Below are 22951 nucleotides of genomic sequence, written 5' to 3'. Positions count from 1 at the left end.
GTTTAGATGGGCACATTTGTTTGGCACAAATATTTTGGATAGATTTGACATAATTACAATTTTTTTTGTCAATTATTAAAAATAAAATTATTTTAGAGAAAGAACTTGGAAAAACCTACCAAATTGACTTCAAACCTACCAACCTACCCAAGGTAAAAAAAACCTACCCAGTTTGGTAGGATCCTACCCACTCCGGCAACCGTGGTTACAAGTTAAGTCGTTAACAGAATAATAAAAATTAATTCACAATAATGATAAGTAAGTTTAAGAAAATAACGCAATGGCAAACATTTAAATTTAGACTGGTAAACATCCTCCCGCCGTTGAAAGATATTTCAACTAAATGTCTATGAATAGCGGACATATTGGAAATTGGTCGCTTTGCTTCTCCCTTGGACGTTCTAACGGATACGACTCGAACTAAACCATCAGTTCCTGGATAGACTTGAGTAACTCTACCAACGAGCCACTGGCATGGGGGCTGATTGTCGTCTTTGATGATAACGATATTATTTATTTCGATGTCCTTGAGCTTCTCAGCCCATTTATTTCGTTTTTGGAGCTGACTGATGTAATCGCTCGACCACCTTTTCCAAAACTGTTGAACAAGCCGCTGAACATATTGCCATCTCTTTAACGTTTTAACGCCATCGTCTATGGTCTGGTCAGGAACACTTGTCATGGGACGCATAATTAAAAAATGTGCTGGCGTAAGAGGATCAACGTCTCCTTCAAAACGCGAACACAACGGTCGAGAATTGGCGCAAGCTTCTATCTGACAAAGTATTGTAGTAAATTCTTCGTACGAAACTATAGTATTGCCTAGTATTCTCCGGAGGTGAAACTTCACCGTTTTGACGCCGGCCTCCCACAGACCACCGAAGTGTGGAGCATGTGGAGGTATAAAGCGCCAGTTTATGCCCTGGGTCGTCAATTCGTCGGTGACATCACCTTGAAATTGGTCTGAGAAAAATTGTTTGGACCATTCGCGAAGCTGATTATTGGCGCCGACGAAATTCGTGCCATTGTCGCTGAAGATGGTGTCGCAACGGCCACGCCTGGCAACGAAACGTCGTAAGGCAGCTATAAAGGCTTCTGAGGTTAAATCCGTAACTGCTTCTAAATGAAGAGCCTTGGTAGCTAAACAGATGAATAAGGCGATATAGGTTTTAAATCGCTTGGCACTACGACCTTTCCAAGAACTAACGATAAAGGGACCAGCGTAATCAACGCCGGTGTTGTTGAAAGCTAATCCTGGCTCCAGTCGCTGCCTAGGTAAATCTCCCATCTGCTGCTTAAAGGGAATAGCACGCTGTCTCATACAATTTGGGCATTTATAGATGCATCTCTTGACCGAATGGTGTACATCGACGATGAAATGCTCCAACGATAATAAGTATGTCATTTGACGAATTCCCGCATGAAGATTACGCATTATGGCATTCAAGAACGATGAGGTCTGTTAATCGATGCTTCTTGTGAAGGATTACAGGATACTTTTGATTAAATGGCACCTCGGCATTGGACAACCTACCACCTACACGTAGTACACCATCTTCATCAATAAACGGGTTCATTCTGAAGATTTTGCTTTTCGCTGGAACGGGTTTATTACGAAGTAAACAATCAATTTCTTTGGAAAACGATGTTCTTTGTGATAATCTGAGTACAGCGATCTTAGCGGAATGAATGTCACTCGGTGACAGCCACAAATTGTTCAAGGGAATCCTAGGCCTACGGTACCTTCGAATTAAACGTATACAACGCGCAACGACGCGAAGAAGTCGGTTGAGGCTACTAGAAAATTGAAAAGTATCCCACTCAGACTCGGCTGAGATAGCGAAACAAGAAACTTCGGTTTCTTCGACGGTTAGGTTTGAATTAGGTAATTGCGTGAAAATAACATCGGATTTTTGGAGGAATAACGGTCCTTTCCACCACAAATCTAATGAAGGCAAATGTTTGGGCATAATGCCTCTAGTACCACAATCCGCTGGATTTTCTGCAGAGCGCACATAATGCCAAACTGAAGACGGTAGTTGAGCAGTAATTTGAGCTAATCGATTATCGGCAAAAACGTTTCTAGGGCGGGGATATCCCTGGATCCAATGCAACACTGTCGACGCGTCTGTGTATGCAAAGCATTCGATGTTATGTGAGTTGAGTGACTCTTTAGTCTTGCTAAGCAGCTTGGTTAGCAGTAAAGCGCCGCACAACTCGAGCTTGGGAATGGTCAACTTCTTTCTTACTGGTGCGACACGCGTTTTAGCACAAACGAGCGATGTGGAAACGCGTCCATCAGTTCTTTTAACACGACAGTATACTGCTGCAGCATACGCGGATTCAGACGCATCCGCGAATCCATGCAGCTCAATCAATTCCCCTTTTTCATGCTGGATCCATCGAGCAATACGAATTAATGCAATGTTTTTTAGATCTGCCCTAATATCAGCCCATTCGTCGTAGAGTTCTGAAGGAATTATCGAATCCCAACTTACTCCCTTAAGCCATAATTTCTGCATAAAAAGTTTCATTTTGATTATGGTAGGCGAAAGCAAACCTAGTGGATCAAAGATCCGAGCGATATCAGATAAAACCTCCCTCTTGGAGATTTGGGATCGTAACGACGGTAACTGTAGACTGAATTTGAAGATATCAGCTTCAGTATCCCAAACTAAACCAAGTAATTTAACGCTAGAGTCACCCATCGGCAGGTCACTTGAAATTTCGAGGCTTTCGGCTTCAAATGTTGATAGGAATGTCGAAGAGTTAGAAGCCCATTTCCGAAGCTCCATACCCGATTCCCTAAGGATTTTACACAAATCGTTTTTAGTTTGAACCGCGTCTTCAACCGAGTAGAACCCTTCGTTGTAATCATCGACGTAAAAATGATACTTAAGGCTGTTGCTGGCCTGAGGATATTTTGTTGAACTGTTAATAGGTGTGTTTTTTTGTTTATCTATATAGATTTTGTGCAAAAAAACGACATCGAGATTTTTTAAATCCGTGCAACAGTCTGGCAGCACTGAACATTGACTTTGACAGCTGTCTGTCAAAAAGTTTGCTTTTGCTGTTTTAATTTTAAAAATTAAAATTTAATAAAACAAAGCTCTAAACAAAAACAAACAAAAAAAATCAAAGAATTGTTCCTGTTTTGTCGATTGTCATGTTCCTCTAGCTGTGTTAGTTTTATACCTTAAACAGTGGTTACCTATGATGCCCAAGATGACGAAGAGAGATCGCTGCCACACATCTTCCATGGTTTCCATTCCAAACTACCACCAGGAATTCTAAAACATGGTTTGCCCACTGTGAAGGAAGTTGCATCAGCCATAACAACACAACTTGAACACAAAAAAGAACATGAAGAGAAGAAAGAGAGTAAGTGAATTTTTTCTCTCCTCTATTTACATCAATTTAACATCGGAAGAACAAAAACAGATGATCATCTTGTCGGGGGACTTTGAAAGGCTTGTTCTACACGCTGGACGTGTCATCGAAAGGGCTCTATCTAAGAATGTCGACATCTACACAGATTACATTGGAGGTGTTGGTGATTATGAAGAGTCAAACGATGAGAGGACACATGCTAGGTTGTCATTGAATCGAGCTTTCTACGAAGACCGATGGTCTAAGAATCGATGCATCACTTCAATGGATTAGTCACCACATTTTCCTGAACTGGTTGTTGCTTTGTATCACAATAATGAGGTTTGCATTTGTATTGTATACTACGATTCTACCTAAAACCCATTACAAAACATCCATAGGAGAGTCCCAATGAACCAGATGGTGTTGTAATGGTCCGGAACACAAAATATAAAAAAACAAACACCCGAAGATGTATTCCATTGTCAGAGTGCCAACATGCTTTCCTAAATTAAATCAAAATCTTATACTCGGTGGAACGTATTTCGCTCAGATTGTCCTTTGGGATAATCGAGTGCAAAAGCACACCCCCATCCAGAGGACACCACTAAGTGCAACTGCACATATACGCATCCAGTGTACTGTTTGCAAATGGTTGGCACACAGAATGCACACAATTTGATATCGATCTCATCCCAGGCAAGCTCTTGAAGTTTGGTTAAGGTAGTTGTTGGAGGAGGATCAGGATTAAATAAAAATATTAAACCACCTGATGTAACTAAAAAAACTTCGCCGGCAAGAGTGCTGTTTTGGGGTGTAAAATCAAAATCTATAACGCAGTTTTTTTCTCAGATGTGAATTTTTATTAAATTTTTGTTTATTTGATGTTAAAGCCTGAACTACATCAAAACACAAAGTCAAAAAAGTACAAAAAAGTAAAAAAGCTCAAAATATAAAAATCACATGTATATTTACCTGACATCTATTGGAAAAAAAATAACTAAAAAAGCTCTTTTGTTTTTGAAGTTTTAAATTTCAAATAAAATTTTTTTTTTAAAGTAAACAAGGGAAGTTCGACCTGGATGAAGTTCGACTTTGAGGGAATCGACTACCTATGTATAATTGAAAAAAAAACTACACCCATTAAAATGGTGAGGGAACCAAAAATGAAATGCTTTTTTTTTTAATATAGAATTTATTTAAAATTATTTGACATTGTATACAAATGTTCATATTTCAAAATGCACCAATCCCAATTTTGCAGGCGTTGACAGCTTTTGAAAATGCGACGAAAACTATCCTAACAAACACTGAGTCATTTGTTGCAAAATGTTGCAAGTCTGAAGTATTTTCGCTTTTTATCCCAGAGCGGCGGATTTCTCTTTGAATGATGGTTATCAGAAACTCATCCTCAGCTTCTGCAAAATAGATTTTTTTTTACGTGAAGAATTAAAAAAAAAACTTCAATTTAACAGACCATTCGATTCCAAAATCCAAGTCTTTTATGATCCATTCTTTAAACGCACAGAAGCAACAAAATAAATGAGTTTCTTCAATTTAAATTGAACCATTACAAAATCTTTGAATGTCCCATAATGTATTTAGGTATACAAATATTCTAAAACATTTAATAATGTTATTTCTTGCTTACGGCATTGTTTTCCAGACGTTTTTATAAATTTAGCTGATAATTTTTTGATATTATTTTGAAATGACATTTATTTGTCAAAAGAGCTTTTCTTCGCAAAATGACAGGAACTATGTGATCGCAGAGCTACCTTACGGAAAGGATATACAAAATTGTTTGAGTGTATTTGTTTTTGAAACTTTGTGAAAATTGAAAGCTTGGTCTTGTTCAAGCTTTTTGAATCGAATACTTTTTTAAAATGAAAGGGAGATATACAAACAAGCTACTAGGGGGAAGAAGAAAAAACATCTTGTTTACTTTTTTGTACTTTTTTGACTTTGTGTTTTGATGTAGTTCAGGCTTAAGAACAAATACTTTTAACTTTATATGTATGTAAACGATCAGTTAATAAATTGAATGTTGATTTATGTTGAAGTTAAGAAAGATTTTGTTTGTTTGAAGTTGTTATGTATGTTTACTAGCTGTATCGGCGGCAATTTACTGATGTGGAAAAGTTTTCGTCCCGTTGCATGCAATACGATATTATGCTTGTTGGTCAGATACAAGCTCAACATGCCAAATCGACTGGTCCTACACATTTCGGGAACAATTGAGTATATAAACCGTTGCTGTTATTAACCTCATTATATTTTTTGGTACTCTCTATTTACTTCTTATTTAATTATTTAAGCAAAAAGAAAATAGCAAAGAAAAACAAAAACAGTTTATGCAAAAGTATACATTTTTTATTTTTAAAATTCAAAAGGCTTAAAATGTACCACAGCTATTATTTTTTATTGGAAAAAAATTAAAAAAACAAAAGCTAAATTTATCTAAACAAAACAAAGTTGTGTTATGAAGCCCATGGTGGTGTCACTGGTCATTGCAATAACCTATAGGAAATCCCAATCAATGACAATTGCACTTTTTCTAGTTTTTATTGTGGGAACATTGAAGACACAATTTTCGGTTTAATCAACATCGGAGGGTTAGATTAATGTAGTACAAATAGAATACAGCACCAGCAGTAAGTCGACAATTACAAAACTATGAATTTACATTTTTCGTTAAATAAAGCAAAGTAATTGAATATGTCTTCTTACTCGTTTGTAATAATATTGTTGATGTTTGGTTTTGGTTGTACTAGGTCGTGGTTCTTCGCTATCTTTAACAACTTGATCGTCAATTTTTTCCTCCCAATGAGACTCGCAGTACTTTAAATCCTTCTTTCCCAATTGTGTGCAAGGTGTTGTCCAGTTCTCCATACATATGCAACTCTCGACATGCCTGAACGGGTAACCATTCGTCTTGCAAGGATTTCCGTTGGCACTGGTAGTCCCTTCAAAGAAAAAATTAAATCAAATGGATAAAAACGGTGCTTTCTATTAAACTTACCATTATGTCATATTTTAAAAACGAATTTATAGGCAAATGAAGTGTATATTGATACAATATCTTTGCCACAACGCTTTGTCTTTGCATATCTCGATAATGGAGTTAGGTTGGTGAATGTATCACTGGGTAATTTGGCACACTATTTATTTATGAGAGCGATTGCCGTTGATAGATCGACTGCAGCACCAATTAGCAGCTTTGGTAAGAGTTTTTGCGCTTCAATGCAATTTGTAAATTTTTTACCTTCCGCCGTAGGTTATGGGTTTCAATTCATCATCAACACTTACGTTAGGACTTATTTTATTAATTTGGCTATTGGAACAATTCTCCAAGTTTTCTTCCTGAGTCTCTTTTTTTTCGATTTTGAATCGAATAAATTGTTGGATTAAAGTTTCCGATAGGTCTATTGATTGATTTTCAGTTGATGATTGATATACGATTACTTTCAACAATGCTCTTTGGAAGTTCAACTACACTTGCGGCAAGTGAGCAAGCTATAACTTTGGGATTAAGAATTTTCACATCGGAACTGCAACTAAATTGTTCTTGTGCGAAATTGGGTGCCACTTATATGGCGTGGTATGCCTGTGTGACTCTAGCTCTATCCATCCAACAACTAGATAACATTTTGGGAGATCGATTCCTTTGAGCTGTACCTAATGTTATAAAATATTTTCTTTTCGGCGGAAGATATTGCAGCCGTGAATCCTAAAATTATTAAATTAAATTAAAAAAACAAAGTTCATGGTACAATTTTCATCTTTTTCCAAAAAATATGCTTGTACTTACATTGATTTGTGTTGTTTGTTTTTCCTAATTGATTTAAATAATATTATTTTTTTGTCGTATATCTGTCAACTACAGCTGTCGTTTAATGGAATATGACATTTAATAAGTGTACTATACCTTGGCAGTACTGTTTTCTATCGAGAGAAAGTAAAATCTGGATAATTATCTGGATTTTTCAAAAATCTATACAGATAAAGTTTTTGTTGTATTTAACACGTAAATTGTTTTGATTTCAAAAATCTCGATGTCGTTTTTTTTGCACAAAATCTATATAGATAAACAAAAAAACACACCTAATACCTATCTGCTTGAGGACTCTGGTAGCAATAAAGGATGCCGGAGCCGTTCCATAAGTCAGAGTCAAGAGACGATAGTCGATAGGCTCTTGGTTAACGTCCTCTCTCCAAACAATTCGTTGGTAGTTGCTGTCATCGTCGTTGACCAAGATTTGGCGATACATTTTAGCAATATCCGCCTTTACTGCTACCGCGAATTTTCGAAATCCTATTAGCGAGGTCACGAGATCGTTTTGTATGACAGGTCCTACCATCAAGCAATCGTTAAGCGAAATGCCATTACTTGATTTACAAGACGCATTGAATACTACCCTCAGCTTTGTCGTTGTGCTAGAGGGTTTTAAGACTGCGTGGTGAGGCATATAAAAGGAAGGCTGATGTGATTCGCTCGGCGAAACGGGTGCCATGTGACCTAATAGCTCATACTCACGCATAAATCGAATATATTCTTGTTTTAGATCAGGATTATTAACAAATCTTCGTTCCATAGAATGAAGGACACGAAGAGCCGCATTCCGTGAGTTCCCGAACTCAACGGTTGACGTTTTAAATGGAAGCCTTATTACATATCGACCATCGGGCCGAACACAGTGGGTTGAAACGAAGTGATTTTCAATCTGCTCATGTACGTCGGATTGCGAAGAGTGAATCTCTGGAAAGTCTTCAAATCCCAAAAATCTTTGGAACAGATAATCGAGATCAATCGCAGTTGTAAAGATTTTAAATTGTTGCTGACTATCAGAAGAAATGTTTCCTGCGAGTATCCACCCAAAAGCAGTGTTTTGAGCTGTTGGTGAACCTGACGGATGAACGATTTTACCATCCGAAAGAATATCGAAGAAAACATCAGATCCGAGCAAAATATCGATTTTACTGGGTGTAAAACATTGAGGGTCAGCTAGCTGAAGATTTTCGAAAAACGCAAGTTTTGATTTTGGAATCGGTAAAGTAGGTAAATCGCCAGTCAATTTTGAGAGTATATATGCGTTTGTAGAAATCATAAACTTTGACTCACCTGATGAGTGTAAACTCAAACTTACAACTCCTCTTGTTCCCAAGGAACTGCCGTTTTGCCCAATTCCATGAATAGGTATTCTAGCGTGAGATCTCTTTAAATTTAACCGTTGTACACAATCTTCTGAAATTAACGTTGCCTGCGACCCGGAATCAAGCAATGCTCGGCATTTATGTAGCTGGCCGCGAACGTCAACAACAGAAACTATAGCCGTAGGTAAAAGTGTGTAGCACTCCCGGAGCGCATGATTAGTTGAATGTACCGACATTCCACAAGCTATATTTTTTAAACAACCCGGTAAACTTACGTCAGGCCCGACGTGGCCTTGATGTAGCATCGTATTATGTTTTTGCGAGCAAAGCCTACATACAGAAAATTTACACTCAGAGATGTTATGTTTTACGCGGAGGCAATTTTCACAAATTTTATTAGACTTCACAAGTTCAACGCGTGCCGGTACCGAAAGATTGCGAAACTCAGTACATTGGTACAGATAGTGGTTTCGTTTACATTTTACGCACGGTTGTATAGATGTGCTTAAGACGCGTTTACTCGGAGTTTTACAGGCGACTTTTTTATTAACACGCACGTCCCGCGATAAGTTAAGGCTTTCGAGCTCGTTTATGCGATCCTTTAAAAATTCAATAAGGTCTTCGATACTTGGATCTTCTTTTGTTTTAATGGCTCGGACCCACAAAACTCGGGTTTCTTCGTCCATCTTTTTTGCGAGTACATACACTAATAGCGTATTCCAAGATTCAACTGGCTTTTTAAAGGCTTGGCCACACCGGAGGGTACGCGGTAGAGGTACAGGTAACGGTACGGGTATTTGTATGGAAAAAATTCCAAACTGACACATCAACGTTCGGGTGTGGAATTTTTTTAATACAAATATCGTTGCCGCTACCCGTACCGCTACCGCGTACCCTCCGGTGTGGCCAAGCCTTAAGAGCACGTAACGCGTTTATGTTTTCACTTATAATTCTAAAGAAACACTTTATTTCGTCTAAACCGGTGCCTTTAAGCATTGGAAACTCAAAAAGATTATCGAAGTGTGCAACCGTTATAAACTGGGGTTTATCATAAAGCGATTTTAACAGATCCCATGCCACGTCGAAATTGGCATTGCTGGGAGACAAATGTTTTATGACCGACGACGTGTTGCCTTTAAGGCATGAAAGCAAATAGTCCATTTTTTCGGCTCCCGAAATATTTTCCTTTGACTGGACCATCGCGACGAACAAATCGTGAAACCGCATCCACTCGTCATAGCCACCATGAAACTCCGGTAGTTTCGTTTGTGGAAGTCGCGTATTCGAATCGACCTTTGTTATGTTTATGGATCTACGCGATTGTTCACTGACTGTTTTTAACATTTCGGTTAACGCGCTTTGGTTGTCAGTTAAAATTTGTAAAGATTTATTGAGCTCATCACTCGCACCACCACCGAATGGATTAGAAACACCCTGCGATTCGATTATGTCAGATAAAATAGCAGCATTATTGTAGTACGATTCCTCGAACTCGACACGATAGTCGGTTTCGGATGCTAAATCTGCTTCATCATCTAACATTGCTTCTATTTCATTTTGAATTCGTTCAAAATCGGTCATATACCCGTCTAATTTTGTTTTTAAAGCCCGTGCTTTTGACATTTGTAACGAAGGTGTTTGACAAGCGGCCGAAATTCGCGTAACTTGCCCTTTTAAAGCAGCACGTTGACGTTTTAACACATCCATATCGAAAAGAAAACAAAATAAAGTTAAATTAAATACGTACGCAAAAATAAACAAAAAAGTACTTTAAATTCAAAAGTGGCAGCACTAAATTTTGACGTTTGTGCATTTAACGAAACTCACAAATTTCAACCACATACACACACATTTGATTTCCCCTATTTATTTTCTCTTGTATTATTATGCGCGGACAACTCAACTCGCAAAGAATGTATGAGGAGTATTATACACAAATAAAGAACACCGTTGGAATTTGAAAGAAAGAGTAACAGACGTTAGAGCAGATTTTGTTTTGCACTTTACTTTAACAAAAAACCAAATATATGAGGTACACGAATTATTTTTGATGTGTGATGATGAAAGGTATTTGGGTGGTTGTTTTTTTACTTTTTGTTGTAGGTATTTCGTACATACAAGAAATGCACTAAGCACGCGACAAACGCGACGACACTACCACAAACACAGACAAGTCTTTTTCTATTTTTTTTTTTAACTTCACACACGAAGACGACACAAGCGCATGACAAAGAAGCTTTTCTCTTCGATTTTTTTTAACTTCGCACTACTGCAATGACAAAAAAGCTCTTTTTTTTTTAGAACTACCGTTGCAAGAAAGTTAACGGGTCGTCTGCAAATTTCGATTTGCACGTGATTTGAATTATTTAATGAAACACGAAATAATTTAACTATTATTTGGGGGTTGGTTTTTGCACTTTAATAGGTGTTATGCACACACGAATCGCAAATTGCAATAAAGTATTGCCGAAAACACAACCGAACCGACAAAAAAGGTTTTTCCTCGTGTCTCCCGCCGTTCGAGACGAAACTACGAAACTCAACAAATACGAATTTGTTTTAATTATTATTATTTTTTAGCACTAAGCACTAATCCGGTTCGAACGGATCAAATGTAAATGGGTTTAAGTGGACTGTAGTTTTTTATAGGGTTTTTATATTAAAGTTTCTTAGTCTTCTCCTTTAAATAAATCAAACACGTTTTTATACGACCTTTCTTGGCTTGAACTCAACTTTATTGTGCCGTGATAGCCACGGCAGAGCTTTACAAAAGAATGCGAAATTTTAACGAAAGAATAGAATGACGAAAGATAAATTCACAATGGGTTATACAAGTTACAAGTTAAGTCGTTAACAGAATAATAAAAATTAATTCACAATAATGATAAGTAAGTTTAAAGGCTTGGCCACACTGGAGGGTATGCGGTAGAGGTACGGGTAGCGGTAACGATATTTGTATGAAAAAAATTCCACATCTGAACGTTGATATGTCAGTTTGGAATTTTTTTCATACAAGTACCGTTACCTCTACCCGTACCGCTACCGCATACCCTCCGGTGTGGCCAAGCCTTAAGTAAATAACGCAATGGCAAACATTTAAATTTAGACTGGTAAACACAAGTTATCGATAATTTATATGGGATCCATTTTAGCTCAGATAAAATTTTTCGATAATTTGTATGGGAGCTAAAATTTAGCGCGAGCAGCGTACCAGGCTTAAAACAGAAATATTTCAAAAATAATGTACAAAACTACACCATTCCAAAGTAAATGTTGAAAATAGTAGAAATAGGTATTTCTGTTTTAGGCAGTACCCAAACAGACCTATTATTTGGGACAAATTCTCATACAAATCTCAATTGCCAATGGAAAACGACACTACAGCCTCGATAATTTCTGTTGCTTTAAATCTACAATTATTTTTCGACACACCCTTTTCTACTTGACACATGCTAAATAGTTGTCAAATTTTTTCCTGACGAACTAGAAATCTTCTAGTTGATTTCTATTTTCGATTTAATTAAACTTTAAATTAAAATTAAATATGTGGTCCGATACTTTATTGATTGTTTTTATATCAATATGCACAGCATTTCTCGGAGAAGGTATTTATTTAAACAAATGTTTAATTTTGAAAATAAACTAAATTTGCTCTTGAAAAAAAAGGTCTCACATGGGTGCTCGTTTATCGGACGGAAAAATATATCAAATTGAAGGGTGAAGTTGAAAAGCAAAGTAAAAAATGTAAGGATTTTTTTTGAAATAATTTAATCTGATGAATGAAAAAACTTAAATTACATTGAAATTTTGTAAACACAGTGGAAAGACGAAAAGAAATTCATGGTGATTCACTTGATAAATCGCACAAAAAGAAAATCGAGCGCGATGAGGAAAAATTGAAAAATAATAACAGAGATTTGTCGTTGGTTAAAATGAAGTCAATGTTCGCAACTGGATTTGCATTTACAGCATTATTGAGCATGTTTAATAGCATGTATGTATTTAAACATAATTTTCATTGGAAAACGTGCTCATTTTTAATTTCCTTTTAGATTTGATGGTCGTGTTGTAGCCCGTTTACCATTTATTCCAATTTCTTGGATTCAAGGACTTAGCCATAGAAATTTATCAGGAGATGATTATACGGAATGTTCCTTCATTTTCCTTTACATTCTTTGCACAATGTCTATTAGACAAAATACCCAAAAGTTGTTGGGATTCGCACCATCTCGAGCAGCCAGTAAACAAGGAGGCAGTCTTTTTGGCCCAGCTCCGGGTCAATTTAAATAAATAAATTTGTATATAATTTGCTATAAGAAAAATTCTTATTAAGTTTAAAAATATACTTTTTTTGAATTTAGTCATTCATTTTATTGTTTTTTTTTTCTTTAATCAAGGTGTTCCTTGTTGTCAGCTCGAGGTTAATTTTACATAAACCTTTTTAATTTGAAAGTAAAGTAAATAGACTTGCTCTAAACTTTTCTTCCTATTGCGATAAATTGATAACAGTGGTCGGAAAAAACCAGAAAAATGTCGGGAGCAAGAACTTTTTTAGGAGATCCTATCCTAATTGACTTTATTGTGAATTCAGAACTGTTTACAGATTTATTCTATCACGTAAAGTTTTTGAGCTATACTCATCACTATTTTTCGTATAAAGTTTCAAAAACTAATTTTCATTTAAATTCTTTTTGACCTTTTGCCGAAAATATATACATAATTTTCCTTAATATATGTTGTTTGCTAAGGCCATTTTCGTAAGTTACTAAGTCAAAAAACAAACTGATTTTTAACTTAGTAACTTACTAAATGACTTTAGCAATTTTGAAAAAATAAATACCTTCAGGTCGTTTTAATATGGTGTTTTGAAATTAGATAAGTAGTTTTGCAAATTTAACGGTGATGTAATTCGATGTCAAATGTACCCAAAAAACGCGTTTTTGACCTGTTGATAGTTGTCAACCAGTGTTATCTGAAGCATCAATTTCTGAAATATGTAATTCATTTCTCCGGTTTCAGTATACTTTCGTGAATCCCTTTCGGAATAAATTTTTAGGAAATAAGGTATCATATGATATGACAATTATATATAGAACCCAATGTTGAAGAGTAGTTGAAAGTTAGAGCTTTCTCGAGGAATGGGAGTAAGTGGTTTCAAATGATTAGGTATACCTACGCTTTCCTAATATTTTTTACCGAGCATTCTTCAGTGTCACCCTGAAAAAAGCTGATAGAAAGATGATGATGTTAAATTTTCAGATCATGTCTATAGAACAAGAGCCTATAGCAAATTTGTATGAGCAGAGAAATGAGAGTTCTGATGACAAAGTCTCTTAAACAGAGTCAATTTATATCATTTTTTTTAAAGTTTAACGCCTTTATTGTTGGAGCAGAGCGGTACCGGATTTGTGAACCCGTATTATAGTACAAAGGTTCAACTCATTGATAGATATGAATAAAAAAAAAACTAATTTTTTTTTTTATTTAAAAAAAAAAACAGGGTTAACCCCTAGCCAAAAAATGTGTATTCTTAACAATCCATCGGATTAGACATCAAAAGAAAGCTTTATTTAAGCTTTATTCATAGTTATAAAGTAGTTTTTTGGATGTCTAGTTGCTGAATAATTATTTACAATCGAAGCAAATATCTTCGGATCAAAGTCTCGAAATAAGTTTTGGTTGATAGATATGAGTTCACAATTAAAAGGCTTATGTATTAATAAAAAAAAATTATAATTTTTTTTTTGATTTTCCAAAAAAATCAAGGTTAACCCTCTGGCGGCACACGGGTGCGAATTTGGCAAGACAAAAATAAAAAAATAAGGATTTTTCAAAAAAGTGGTCAAAAAAAGTCTCTTTATAACGGTGAAAATATATTTTTTGGAATTGTAAATACAATATTCAAATTCCTCTATAAAATATTGAGACTGAAAAAAGTTCTAGTGACGTGAAAAAGTACAAACCAAATTCGCACCCGTGTGCCTATCACGTCACAAAAAAGAGGTGTGCCTACAGAGGGTTAACCCCTTGCCGAAAAAAGTGCATTTTAAAAAATTTGAAGAAATATTAGCATAACTTATATGTGTGCTTAGGGTCATTCTCATTACCCAGTTGAAATAAGAGTACTTTGCTAATCAATCATAGTGCAGATATTAAAGCGTTGTTCTCCCATATCCTCTTTTATGCATACTTGTTCATTCTTCCAATGACTCGAGTCAAAGCTCCCACTACGGAACCAACTCCATGTCTGCCATGTCAACCAGTCAGTTAGTATCTTTTGTTCAGGACTGCGTCGAACGAAAACTCTAAGTTTTGTGCCAAATACCTCGATAAGTCCATTTAATAAAAAAATAAATAAATAAATGTGACGGAAGAAGTTTTTCAAATCAAATGAAAAAAATTACTAGCCTAAGCACCACATACAAAATGGAATAAAAGATTCTGATGATCGGATAGGCATCCGTAAAACAGTACTGTAACTCTAGCCATTAAACACTTGGTGGTAGCACCTTCAAGATGTTGTTGTTGTTTAAAGATTATAAAAAAATAAACAATTTTTTGTTGCAACGAGTTTAAAACGAAGACACTTTAATAATGTTTCAACTAAAACATTTAAAATTTTTGTTTTTAATACAATTTATAGCTTAAATAATAAATTTGTCATTATATTTTGTGTGTTTTTTTTTTCTTTTTTTTTTTGTTATGTTTTATAGAGCAAAAAAAGAATTATAATTTTAAATGAATAAAATTTACTTGAATTATGTTTTATATCTTTATCGAAAAAGACACAGAAAAAAACTATGTAATATGAATGCTAAATACTGTTAATATAATTGAAATAGATTCAAAAAACGATCTTTCTGCTGCTATTAATTAAGTGATCATTTAATATTCTTTTTTTTGAGCAGAATTTACTTCTTCTTACTCTTGCCCAATGTCAATGTATGAGAAGCAACCATTTGTGCTTTACGTCTATTAAATTCGACAAATTCTTCTTCGAGTTTTTTTCTTGATTCTTCAAGTTTTCGTTTTTCATCAGCGTGATCTTTTTTAAGTTTATCAAACTTAGCATGAAGCTTTAAAAAAAAAGACAATAGATATTGATTAATTTATTCAAAATATATGAAATAAGAATAATACCTCTTTTTCGCTTTCTTTAAGTTCAGCTTCCTTCTCTTTGACGCGTTGAACAAACATTTGTCTAACTTCTTCTTCCTTAGCTTGAAGCTCAGCCAGATGTTGTGAACGTTTGGTTTCGAAAGTTTGTTGGAATGAAACCTATAAATATCAAATTAGAAATAATTAAGTAAACAATATTTGACAAAATTTAACTCACTGGTTTATTATCACTATCCACATCAGTGAATCCCATTTGTTCGAGTCTCTTCTGACGATAGAGTTCATAGTGCCGAGTGTGTGTCTTCTCGCGCATATCTTCCATATTCGTTCGAATCAACATTTCACGCAATTTAACAAAATCACAATGTGTTTCGTTCTCCACTTGAACTGTACCCCATGGATATTGACGGGCACGAATCATTTTATTAGCCACCCTAACGAATTCTGTACTGCCGACAACAGCAAATGGTACATGAGCATTCATAGCGGTATTAGTTTCGGCAACAGTTTCATCGTCAGTTGGAAATTGATATATTTGAACGCCATTGTTGCTCAATTCTTGAATAATTTTTGCCTTGAATCGTTGCAATTCGGCTTTGGAAATTGTATCTGCTTTAGCAATAATCGGAATGATATTGACTTTTGTGTCTAATTTCTTCATGCACACCAAATCGAGAGATTTGAGTCCGTGTCCGGTGGGACAAATGAAATACAAACAAACATGAATGCGGCTATCGTGACATGAAGATAATGAACGTTTAATTTTCAATTCTTCTTGGAGATATGCTTCAAATTGTGCATCAATGTAATCAACGACTGCTTTGAAGGAATCATCTTTGTTGATTTGATCTCCATAACCAACAGTGTCACATATGGTCAACTTCAATCGAACATTACTCTCTTGGAGTTCATAGGTATGAGCCTTTAGTTTTACATTTGGTAAAGTATGAGGACTTGGTGTCGATTCGAAACTGGTATTGAATAAGGTGTCCATTAGGGTTGATTTACCAAGACCAGTTTCTCCTACAGAATAAAAAAAACGATGTTAAGAAATAAATTCAGTTAAAATATATTCTCTTTAATCTCACCAATGCACATAATATTAAAAACAAATCCATTTTGGACACTTTTATTAACCAATTGGTCGGGGAGGCTATCAAAGCCCACATGTCCTGATTGTTTCAGGTTTCGTAAATGTTGTTCGTACTGGAAAAATGTAATAAATTTTAGTTAATTTTAATTTGATTTGTTTTATTTTAATTTTTTTAATACAAGATAAACTATATTCGCCATGCAGCTAGAATCACCAAAGAATTCGATACAACTAAATCAATTTACGATGGAATAATGGATTTTTTCATAAAGACATCTCCAATATAATAAACTCCTTAACCTAGTTTGGTAGTGTCTTGGTCGCAACACTTTACACTTACACATCAAAGATGGATGTAGCGATATTTTAAATGAGCAAAAATATGTTTCAGAGAGGAAGTGGATATAAGTAATTTTAAATCGATAATTCATTCAGACAATGCAAACAACACAACAAAATTTGAAAGGGAAAGAGGACAAAAAATAATTCATTGTTAATAAAAACGTTTACAAAAAGACGATTGGGTTGATGTACTCGTAATATTTAAAAACCTTTTCGGGGCGCAATTCAGGTGATAAAGTTACAGAGATTTTTCACATTGGAGTTGGTTAAGGGCATTTTAAGAATAAAAAATCAGAAAAATTTGAGAGATTCTAGCCGTATCTGAACTTTTGTGCATCCCGAAAAACTTAAAAGAGTATTAAGGGCGCTGGAAACACTGCAAAAGCGTTTTTTTCCTTGAGATATTCGAGTTCAATGAGAAAGAAGGCCAGCTATAGCGATACTGCAATGAGAAAGTTTGACTTTTCAAACTTTTTGCATAAACAACAAATCGCTAATTGAAAAGGGTTAAAAAAAGACATTGACAGGTTTTTCGTTTGGGTAGAGTTTAAATAAAGTTTGTATTCTGATTTCAAAAAAAAAATTTTTGGTCGGTCTGAACTACATGACAGGGTGCTTTCTTAAGCTTAGATTACAATTCAGTATCGTTATTCCTGAGGGAGGTACATAGGTAGAGATGGTGGTAATTTGAGAAGATATTGTCCTTCACGACTCCTATGGGAATCTTAACTACTTCCACTAGCGAATCATGAAAGGCCGATCCTGGCCAGTTCATCCGCTTTTTTGTTGCCTTCAAAATCACTGTGACCTTGGATCCAGATAAGAGTGATTGTGATTTGAGAGTTCCTTTCGGCACAGCTGATTATCTGTTAGGATAAATACGTTTTGGTTTTAATTAAAATTTACAAGCTTCCTTAACTATGGGAAAATTTGTCAGTCAAAGGGATTTTTAAATATTAAGGGATTCATCGTAGACACCCGAACCAACCCCATAATCCATCAGTAAAAATCCAAGTTTCGAAACCTCTCGTCACAATGCCATCTTAACAGTCTGTACTCGAAGGGAAGCACTCGTTAAAATTCTTTACAGTCTTCAAAGTAGTATTGCCGTAGTCCGTGGGTGTCAAAAACATATCCGATGGTACTAAATTTGTTGTGTCGCTGTGACCAGAAAGTTTTGCATTCCAAACTCTCAAAGTCATGTAAGTAATTTCGTTGATCACGGTTAAAAACTTTCCTGATACTAGGATGACCAGATCATCCGCATATGCCAATGCCTTCACTTCATTTTTCTCAATTTTTACGGGGATATTGTTCATAGCAAGGAGCGAAAAAGGGGAGAAACAACGACACCCTGAGATTTACCTATGTTGACGCATTTAAATAGTGTGAATTTCCTAAACTTGCTTGAATTTTTCTATCTTTTAGCATGGTATAATTCAACATTTGATGTAGTCCTCTACTTCAAAATCGCTTAGGTTTAAAGCCGCCTCTACATGTAAGAAGCTAGTAAGCAGATCGTATTCTCAATTGTTGGAACGACGCACAGTGGGACGAATGTATGGAAAAATCGGCATTTCTAATATCTTGTGTTTTAGTGACTGAAACTACGCAAAGTTGCATTAAGACGTCTATTTACACCTAAATCTATGAATTAAACATGAAAACCAGATAAATGGAAACGTTTTAGCCAGGAAATTCATTTTTATTTAATTAAAAGAGTTAAGCAGCGAACTTTTTTTAAGGATTTTCTTTTTATTATTATTTTTTCTTTTCTTTTAAATAATTTTAATTTATGTAAAATAGAACTAATAATAGTATAGATAATAAAACACTTTAATTTGAATATTCAAACAAATAATAAAATAAAAAAATTAAGAAACAAAACTTTTTATTCATTGTCGATTTCGGAGGTATAACTTAAGTCGTCCGGGTTAAATTCTAGGGGAAAACTAATATCTATATAATTTTTTGATAAATATTGGTATATATCTCGATCATAATTTGATATATGTGAACTTTTTGACCGGAGATTTGACAACTGCTAAGAATTTTTGCATTTTTATAGAATTTGATCCCATCATTTTTGATTAAAATGGTAAAATGTTATAAATAACATTGGTTTAAAGAGCATTTTTTTGTTTTAAATTGATGTAATCACTTACGCAATCATGTATAGCTTTAGTTTTATTCAGATTAGAATTCAGGCATTATTCCTTAGCGCTCATGAACCGATTGAGTCTTCTAGGAGACTGCTCCATCTTCTACTTTACTTTGAGGTAATAAAATTTAGTTACTTCCTGTATTTGAGCTTCTACATCTCCTGTTGACTCCTCTAAGCCAAGAAGTTGTTGAATTTTCAAACAGAACCCATCAAAACGTCTGTTTTCGCACTATCCAGCCAAGCTTTTAAATTTTGGTCATTTTTGATATAGGGGGACGAACCTAAAAAACGCGATTATAATTACTTGGGGCAAATTGGGGCAAGATTTTTTTCTTGATTCCTTTAGAAAACACTTTCCTGAGTATAAAACCATAAAAACCCCAGAGAGCCTTTTAGGTGTAAAAAAGAAAATCTTACTCAAAGTCAAAAAAAATTTTTTTCTACCAACACTTGGAAAATCACCAATAAAAACAAAACTCAATAAAACAAATATTTTTTTATAGTTAAATATTAATTAATATACCTTGATGAGTGTTATTATCCATTATTAAATTAATTTTGTACCGCACAAAACATTTTGGGAGTAAGACAAATTACAACCTGATTTTTCACCACCAAAAAAAATTAAACTAGACAATGTTTAGCACTCTATAACTTTTGCACTAATTGGACAACGCAAATAATTTTGATGCAGTTAGAACCTAAATATATTTGGGATGACATACCAATCACTCAAAAGTACCGCAATAATATTCGATTTTTTTATTTATTGCTATGGGTCGTCCCACTGTGCGACGTCATGGAAGGCTCTTTCTGTAGATTTGTCCCTCATATAAGCGTGATGCGAACTAGCCAAGAGACATCACTTAAGAATTTTAAAAATTCCTCTAACATAGGTTATGTTAGGTAAGGTAGAAATGGCTGTCAGGAAAACGACTGACACACTTAGACCACATATTTGGTCCGTTGTGATACCATGATTTTGCAAAGAACTTCCTTACTAATAAAACCAGTTGGAGCTTTTAATAAAGCGGTGAATTTTTCCAAGTGTAATTTACGTTTACTGGAAAGAGCAGGACATGATCAGAGAAGATGTTGGATCGTTTCTTCTTCTTCTTCATCAAAGCAACTTCTACAAAAGTCGTTTGAGACTACGCCTTACGGCGTGCCTGCTCTGCTGATAGACAATAGATTTTTTTAACGTTTTGGATCTAGCCTAGGCCAGATCTGCTTGGTCGTTTGTCATGTTGTAATGTTTAACCGTCTTTTGTTTACTGCCCCTATAGTTTCTTACTTCAGCATAAATTTGCTCGTTGCGGTTGGTATACCAATATTTGCTTTTTCAGGTAGAATTATAGGATTTGCACCAAGGTTTTAAGTAAGAAAGATGTTAAGCTGATTGGCCGAAAATCCCTCGCGGATTCATGTACTCTTTTACCTACTTTTGGTGATGAAAACCACGCTAAAATCTCTCCACGACTTGGGCACATGATTAAGAAGATGGCAGCCTGAGTTAAGTCCAGCAGAATACCCAGTCAGCAAGAGTATCTTTCTCAAAAGGGTTTATCTGAATTTCTATAAGCTATTATGTTATGTAGAGCTATTGAGTTTTGTTCAGGAAAATTATATTAGGTCTTTAATTTTTTTATCAGAGAGATTGCTAAAATTGTGTAGAAAAGGACAACGGGATGTTTTAAACATACATAGGAAGATAACCGGCTGTAACTTATTGAGAGAAAAATTTCATCATAAGCAATTAATATGCAAGTATGTTAGATAGTACAATTTAAATTCTTATGCTAACAGAATACTAAGTTACTCAATAAATGCCCCCTTAGTTTGTACTGTTTTATAATATAAGCTATACAACAATAAACGAACTTTACATTAGACCGGCAGTTACAACAGCATTAATCCCCCTTTAAGTAAGTACCTCCAATCAAATCAGCGGAGAAAAAAAAGATCAATAGTCCCATGCAATTTGTAACATATTGCATTACAATGTTTCTGATTTTTATAAAGTTTTACAAATTTCAGGTCAATAAGAGGAAAATGTAAAAACAAATAAATACATATTACAAGATCTATTTACAAGTAAGTTTTGCATAAATTCCCATACAATATGATGTAAATACAAACAACTATTAAGCGGAAGCAACAAATTGACTTCCCTTTTTTAGAATCTTTCTCCAAACCTCACTCAGTCAGTACCTCCCCAGTTTGTTGATAAAGTAAATGAATCGAAAATGATTTCGTTGTAGCTATATCTTTACTCTGAACAACGAAGCGCGACCCCATTCACGTAGACAACCCAGAAAATGAAAAAAAAAACGAAATAAGGTAGGTACGGGAACTTTTACATACCTACACAATCTGATTTGAAAGCACTTTGAGTAACAAATCCAACTAGAACTCATTTATTTACATAAATTAAACTAAAATACATGTTAATTATTTGCAAAATTACTCCAGCAAATAATTTATTTATATTTTTTCTTAGAATATTAGTCATTTTAAGTGCAATATAATGCAAAGGATGCAACGCCCTTTTCTACTTGAAACAAACAAAAATGTTTCTGTTCTTTTGCAAAAAAAAATATAACAAATAATATTTAACAATTTATACATACCTTTGAAAGTTCCACTTCTACAGCAGCCATGGTGATGTATTATTTTCCAAATTGAATTACAATAAATGTGAGTAATAATAAAATAAAATATTTTCCACGGAATAAAAAGACAAGTGCACTTTACTTCCTGCAACTTTAATCAAATTTTTAGCCAAAGACTATTTAAACATATGGATGATGGACTTTGAATTTACGTTCCACATTTTATTTTTCAAGTGGGTATTGATTTTAGGTAATGTTCGCACTTTGTTGGAAATTCATCAAACGGGGTTTGATGAATGTATGATGTTGCTTATTTACACGATAGACAATACTACTTGCCAGCAATTTTGTCACAAATGTCAGATCCCAATTAACACAAAGTTTCTGTAAATTAAAAGCAAACAGGTAATTGCTTTTATAAAGCTTGGTTCAGAAATAAATTACTTCTTAAAGTTCGAGCTTCTGTAACAACTTCTAATAAATTTTTTTAAAAACTGTTATAGCCTGTTTCACTGTAGTGCCCAGGTAATTGAGGTAATAAATTATATACTTTCGAATGTCAAATCGCATAGAAAAAAAATTAATTATCTCATTTAAGTTGTAGTGAAAACACGCTATTGTGCCTGGCTACACAGTGATTTTTCAATCGATTGAAAAATCACATGCGGTGGCTACACACTGTTGTGCCCAATCACGTTCCACTTTTACATTTTCTTGGAACTGTACTACCCTCAACAAATTCAAATCGCTTCGTGAGCATCTACCCCCTTCACTCCTCATCCCTCTTGCCTACAAACTCACTGCTTTAGGCGATTGAAAAATCACCGTGTAGCCAGGCACATTAAGTGCCAGTTGTACAAACCTGGATCAGCCTTGGTTCAGAAACTTAACCCACCGATTTCAGCGGATTAGCTGCGGGTCAACTTCGGTTCAAGCATGGATGTGGCTATTTTTACATGTATGAACCTTGAACCAGTACTACAATTCAGCTTTATTACCGATTTCAGAAGATAAAAGTTGTTGATCCGCGGATCAAATATTTGTACAACTGGCCATAAGGGCCAGTTGTACAAATATTTAATCCGTGGTTCAGCAACT

The 22951-nt window shown here is 34.9% G+C and overlaps 3 protein-coding genes and 3 long non-coding RNA genes across 6 annotated transcripts; 3 read left to right on the top strand and 3 right to left on the bottom strand.

The window, feature by feature from the left end:
* Positions 1–238: 238 nt before the first annotated feature.
* LOC129919269 (uncharacterized) lies at positions 239–1435 on the bottom strand. The gene has a single exon (XM_056000123.1). It carries the CDS (start codon positions 1433–1435, stop codon positions 239–241), a length of 1197 nt encoding a protein of 398 aa, XP_055856098.1.
* A 1591-nt stretch (positions 1436–3026) lies between these two features.
* LOC129918473 (uncharacterized) lies at positions 3027–4247 on the top strand. The gene is made up of 3 exons (XR_008772961.1): positions 3027–3381; positions 3442–3711; positions 3771–4247. It is a non-coding gene; the product is annotated as an uncharacterized LOC129918473 (long non-coding RNA).
* A 33-nt stretch (positions 4248–4280) lies between these two features.
* Positions 4281–5081, top strand: LOC129919149 (uncharacterized). The gene is made up of 2 exons (XR_008773061.1): positions 4281–4520; positions 4634–5081. It is a non-coding gene; the product is annotated as an uncharacterized LOC129919149 (long non-coding RNA).
* A 639-nt stretch (positions 5082–5720) lies between these two features.
* On the bottom strand, positions 5721–7291 carry LOC129918507 (uncharacterized). The gene is made up of 4 exons (XR_008772966.1): positions 7181–7291; positions 6392–7099; positions 6100–6335; positions 5721–6043 (listed from the first exon to the last, which is right to left on the bottom strand). It is a non-coding gene; the product is annotated as an uncharacterized LOC129918507 (long non-coding RNA).
* Positions 7292–11968: 4677 nt separating this feature from the next.
* LOC129918594 (calcium load-activated calcium channel) lies at positions 11969–12883 on the top strand. The gene is made up of 4 exons (XM_055999214.1): positions 11969–12128; positions 12190–12267; positions 12343–12517; positions 12576–12883. The coding sequence occupies exons 1-4, from the start codon at positions 12068–12070 to the stop codon at positions 12811–12813; spliced, it is 552 nt and encodes a 183-aa protein (XP_055855189.1). The 5' UTR covers positions 11969–12067; the 3' UTR covers positions 12814–12883.
* A 2223-nt stretch (positions 12884–15106) lies between these two features.
* LOC129919064 (septin-2) lies at positions 15107–22025 on the bottom strand. The gene is made up of 5 exons (XM_055999884.1): positions 21872–22025; positions 16731–16848; positions 15860–16665; positions 15664–15801; positions 15107–15599 (listed from the first exon to the last, which is right to left on the bottom strand). Exons 1-5 carry the CDS (start codon positions 21899–21901, stop codon positions 15435–15437), a joined length of 1257 nt encoding a protein of 418 aa, XP_055855859.1. The 5' UTR covers positions 21902–22025; the 3' UTR covers positions 15107–15434.
* Between the last annotated feature and the right edge of the window lie 926 nt (positions 22026–22951).

This window comes from Episyrphus balteatus, chromosome 4 (assembly GCF_945859705.1).
Source record: "Episyrphus balteatus chromosome 4, idEpiBalt1.1, whole genome shotgun sequence".
Lineage (NCBI taxonomy): Eukaryota > Metazoa > Arthropoda > Insecta > Diptera > Syrphidae > Episyrphus > Episyrphus balteatus.
Note: the sequence above shows the minus strand (reverse complement) of the source record. Positions and strands in the feature narration are given on the sequence as shown.

Bases quoted from the DNA above. Each gene is read 5' to 3' on its own strand.
- LOC129919269 (XM_056000123.1), bottom strand. From the start codon at position 1,435: ATGCGTAATCTTCATGCGGGAATTCGTCAAATGACATACTTATTATCG.
- LOC129918594 (XM_055999214.1), top strand. From the start codon at position 12,068: ATGTGGTCCGATACTTTATTGATTGTTTTTATATCAATATGCACAGCA. The intron at 12,129-12,189 runs GTATTTATTTAA...TTGAAAAAAAAG, and splicing joins CACAGCATTTCTCGGAGAAG to GTCTCACATGGGTGCTCGTT. The intron at 12,518-12,575 runs GTATGTATTTAA...ATTTCCTTTTAG, and splicing joins TTGAGCATGTTTAATAGCAT to ATTTGATGGTCGTGTTGTAG.
- LOC129919064 (XM_055999884.1), bottom strand. From the start codon at position 21,901: ATGGCTGCTGTAGAAGTGGAACTTTCAAAG. The intron at 16,849-21,871 runs GTATGTATAAAT...ACATTTTTCCAG, and splicing joins TAGAAGTGGAACTTTCAAAG to TACGAACAACATTTACGAAA. The intron at 16,666-16,730 runs GTGAGATTAAAG...TTTATTCTGTAG, and splicing joins TTTTAATATTATGTGCATTG to GAGAAACTGGTCTTGGTAAA.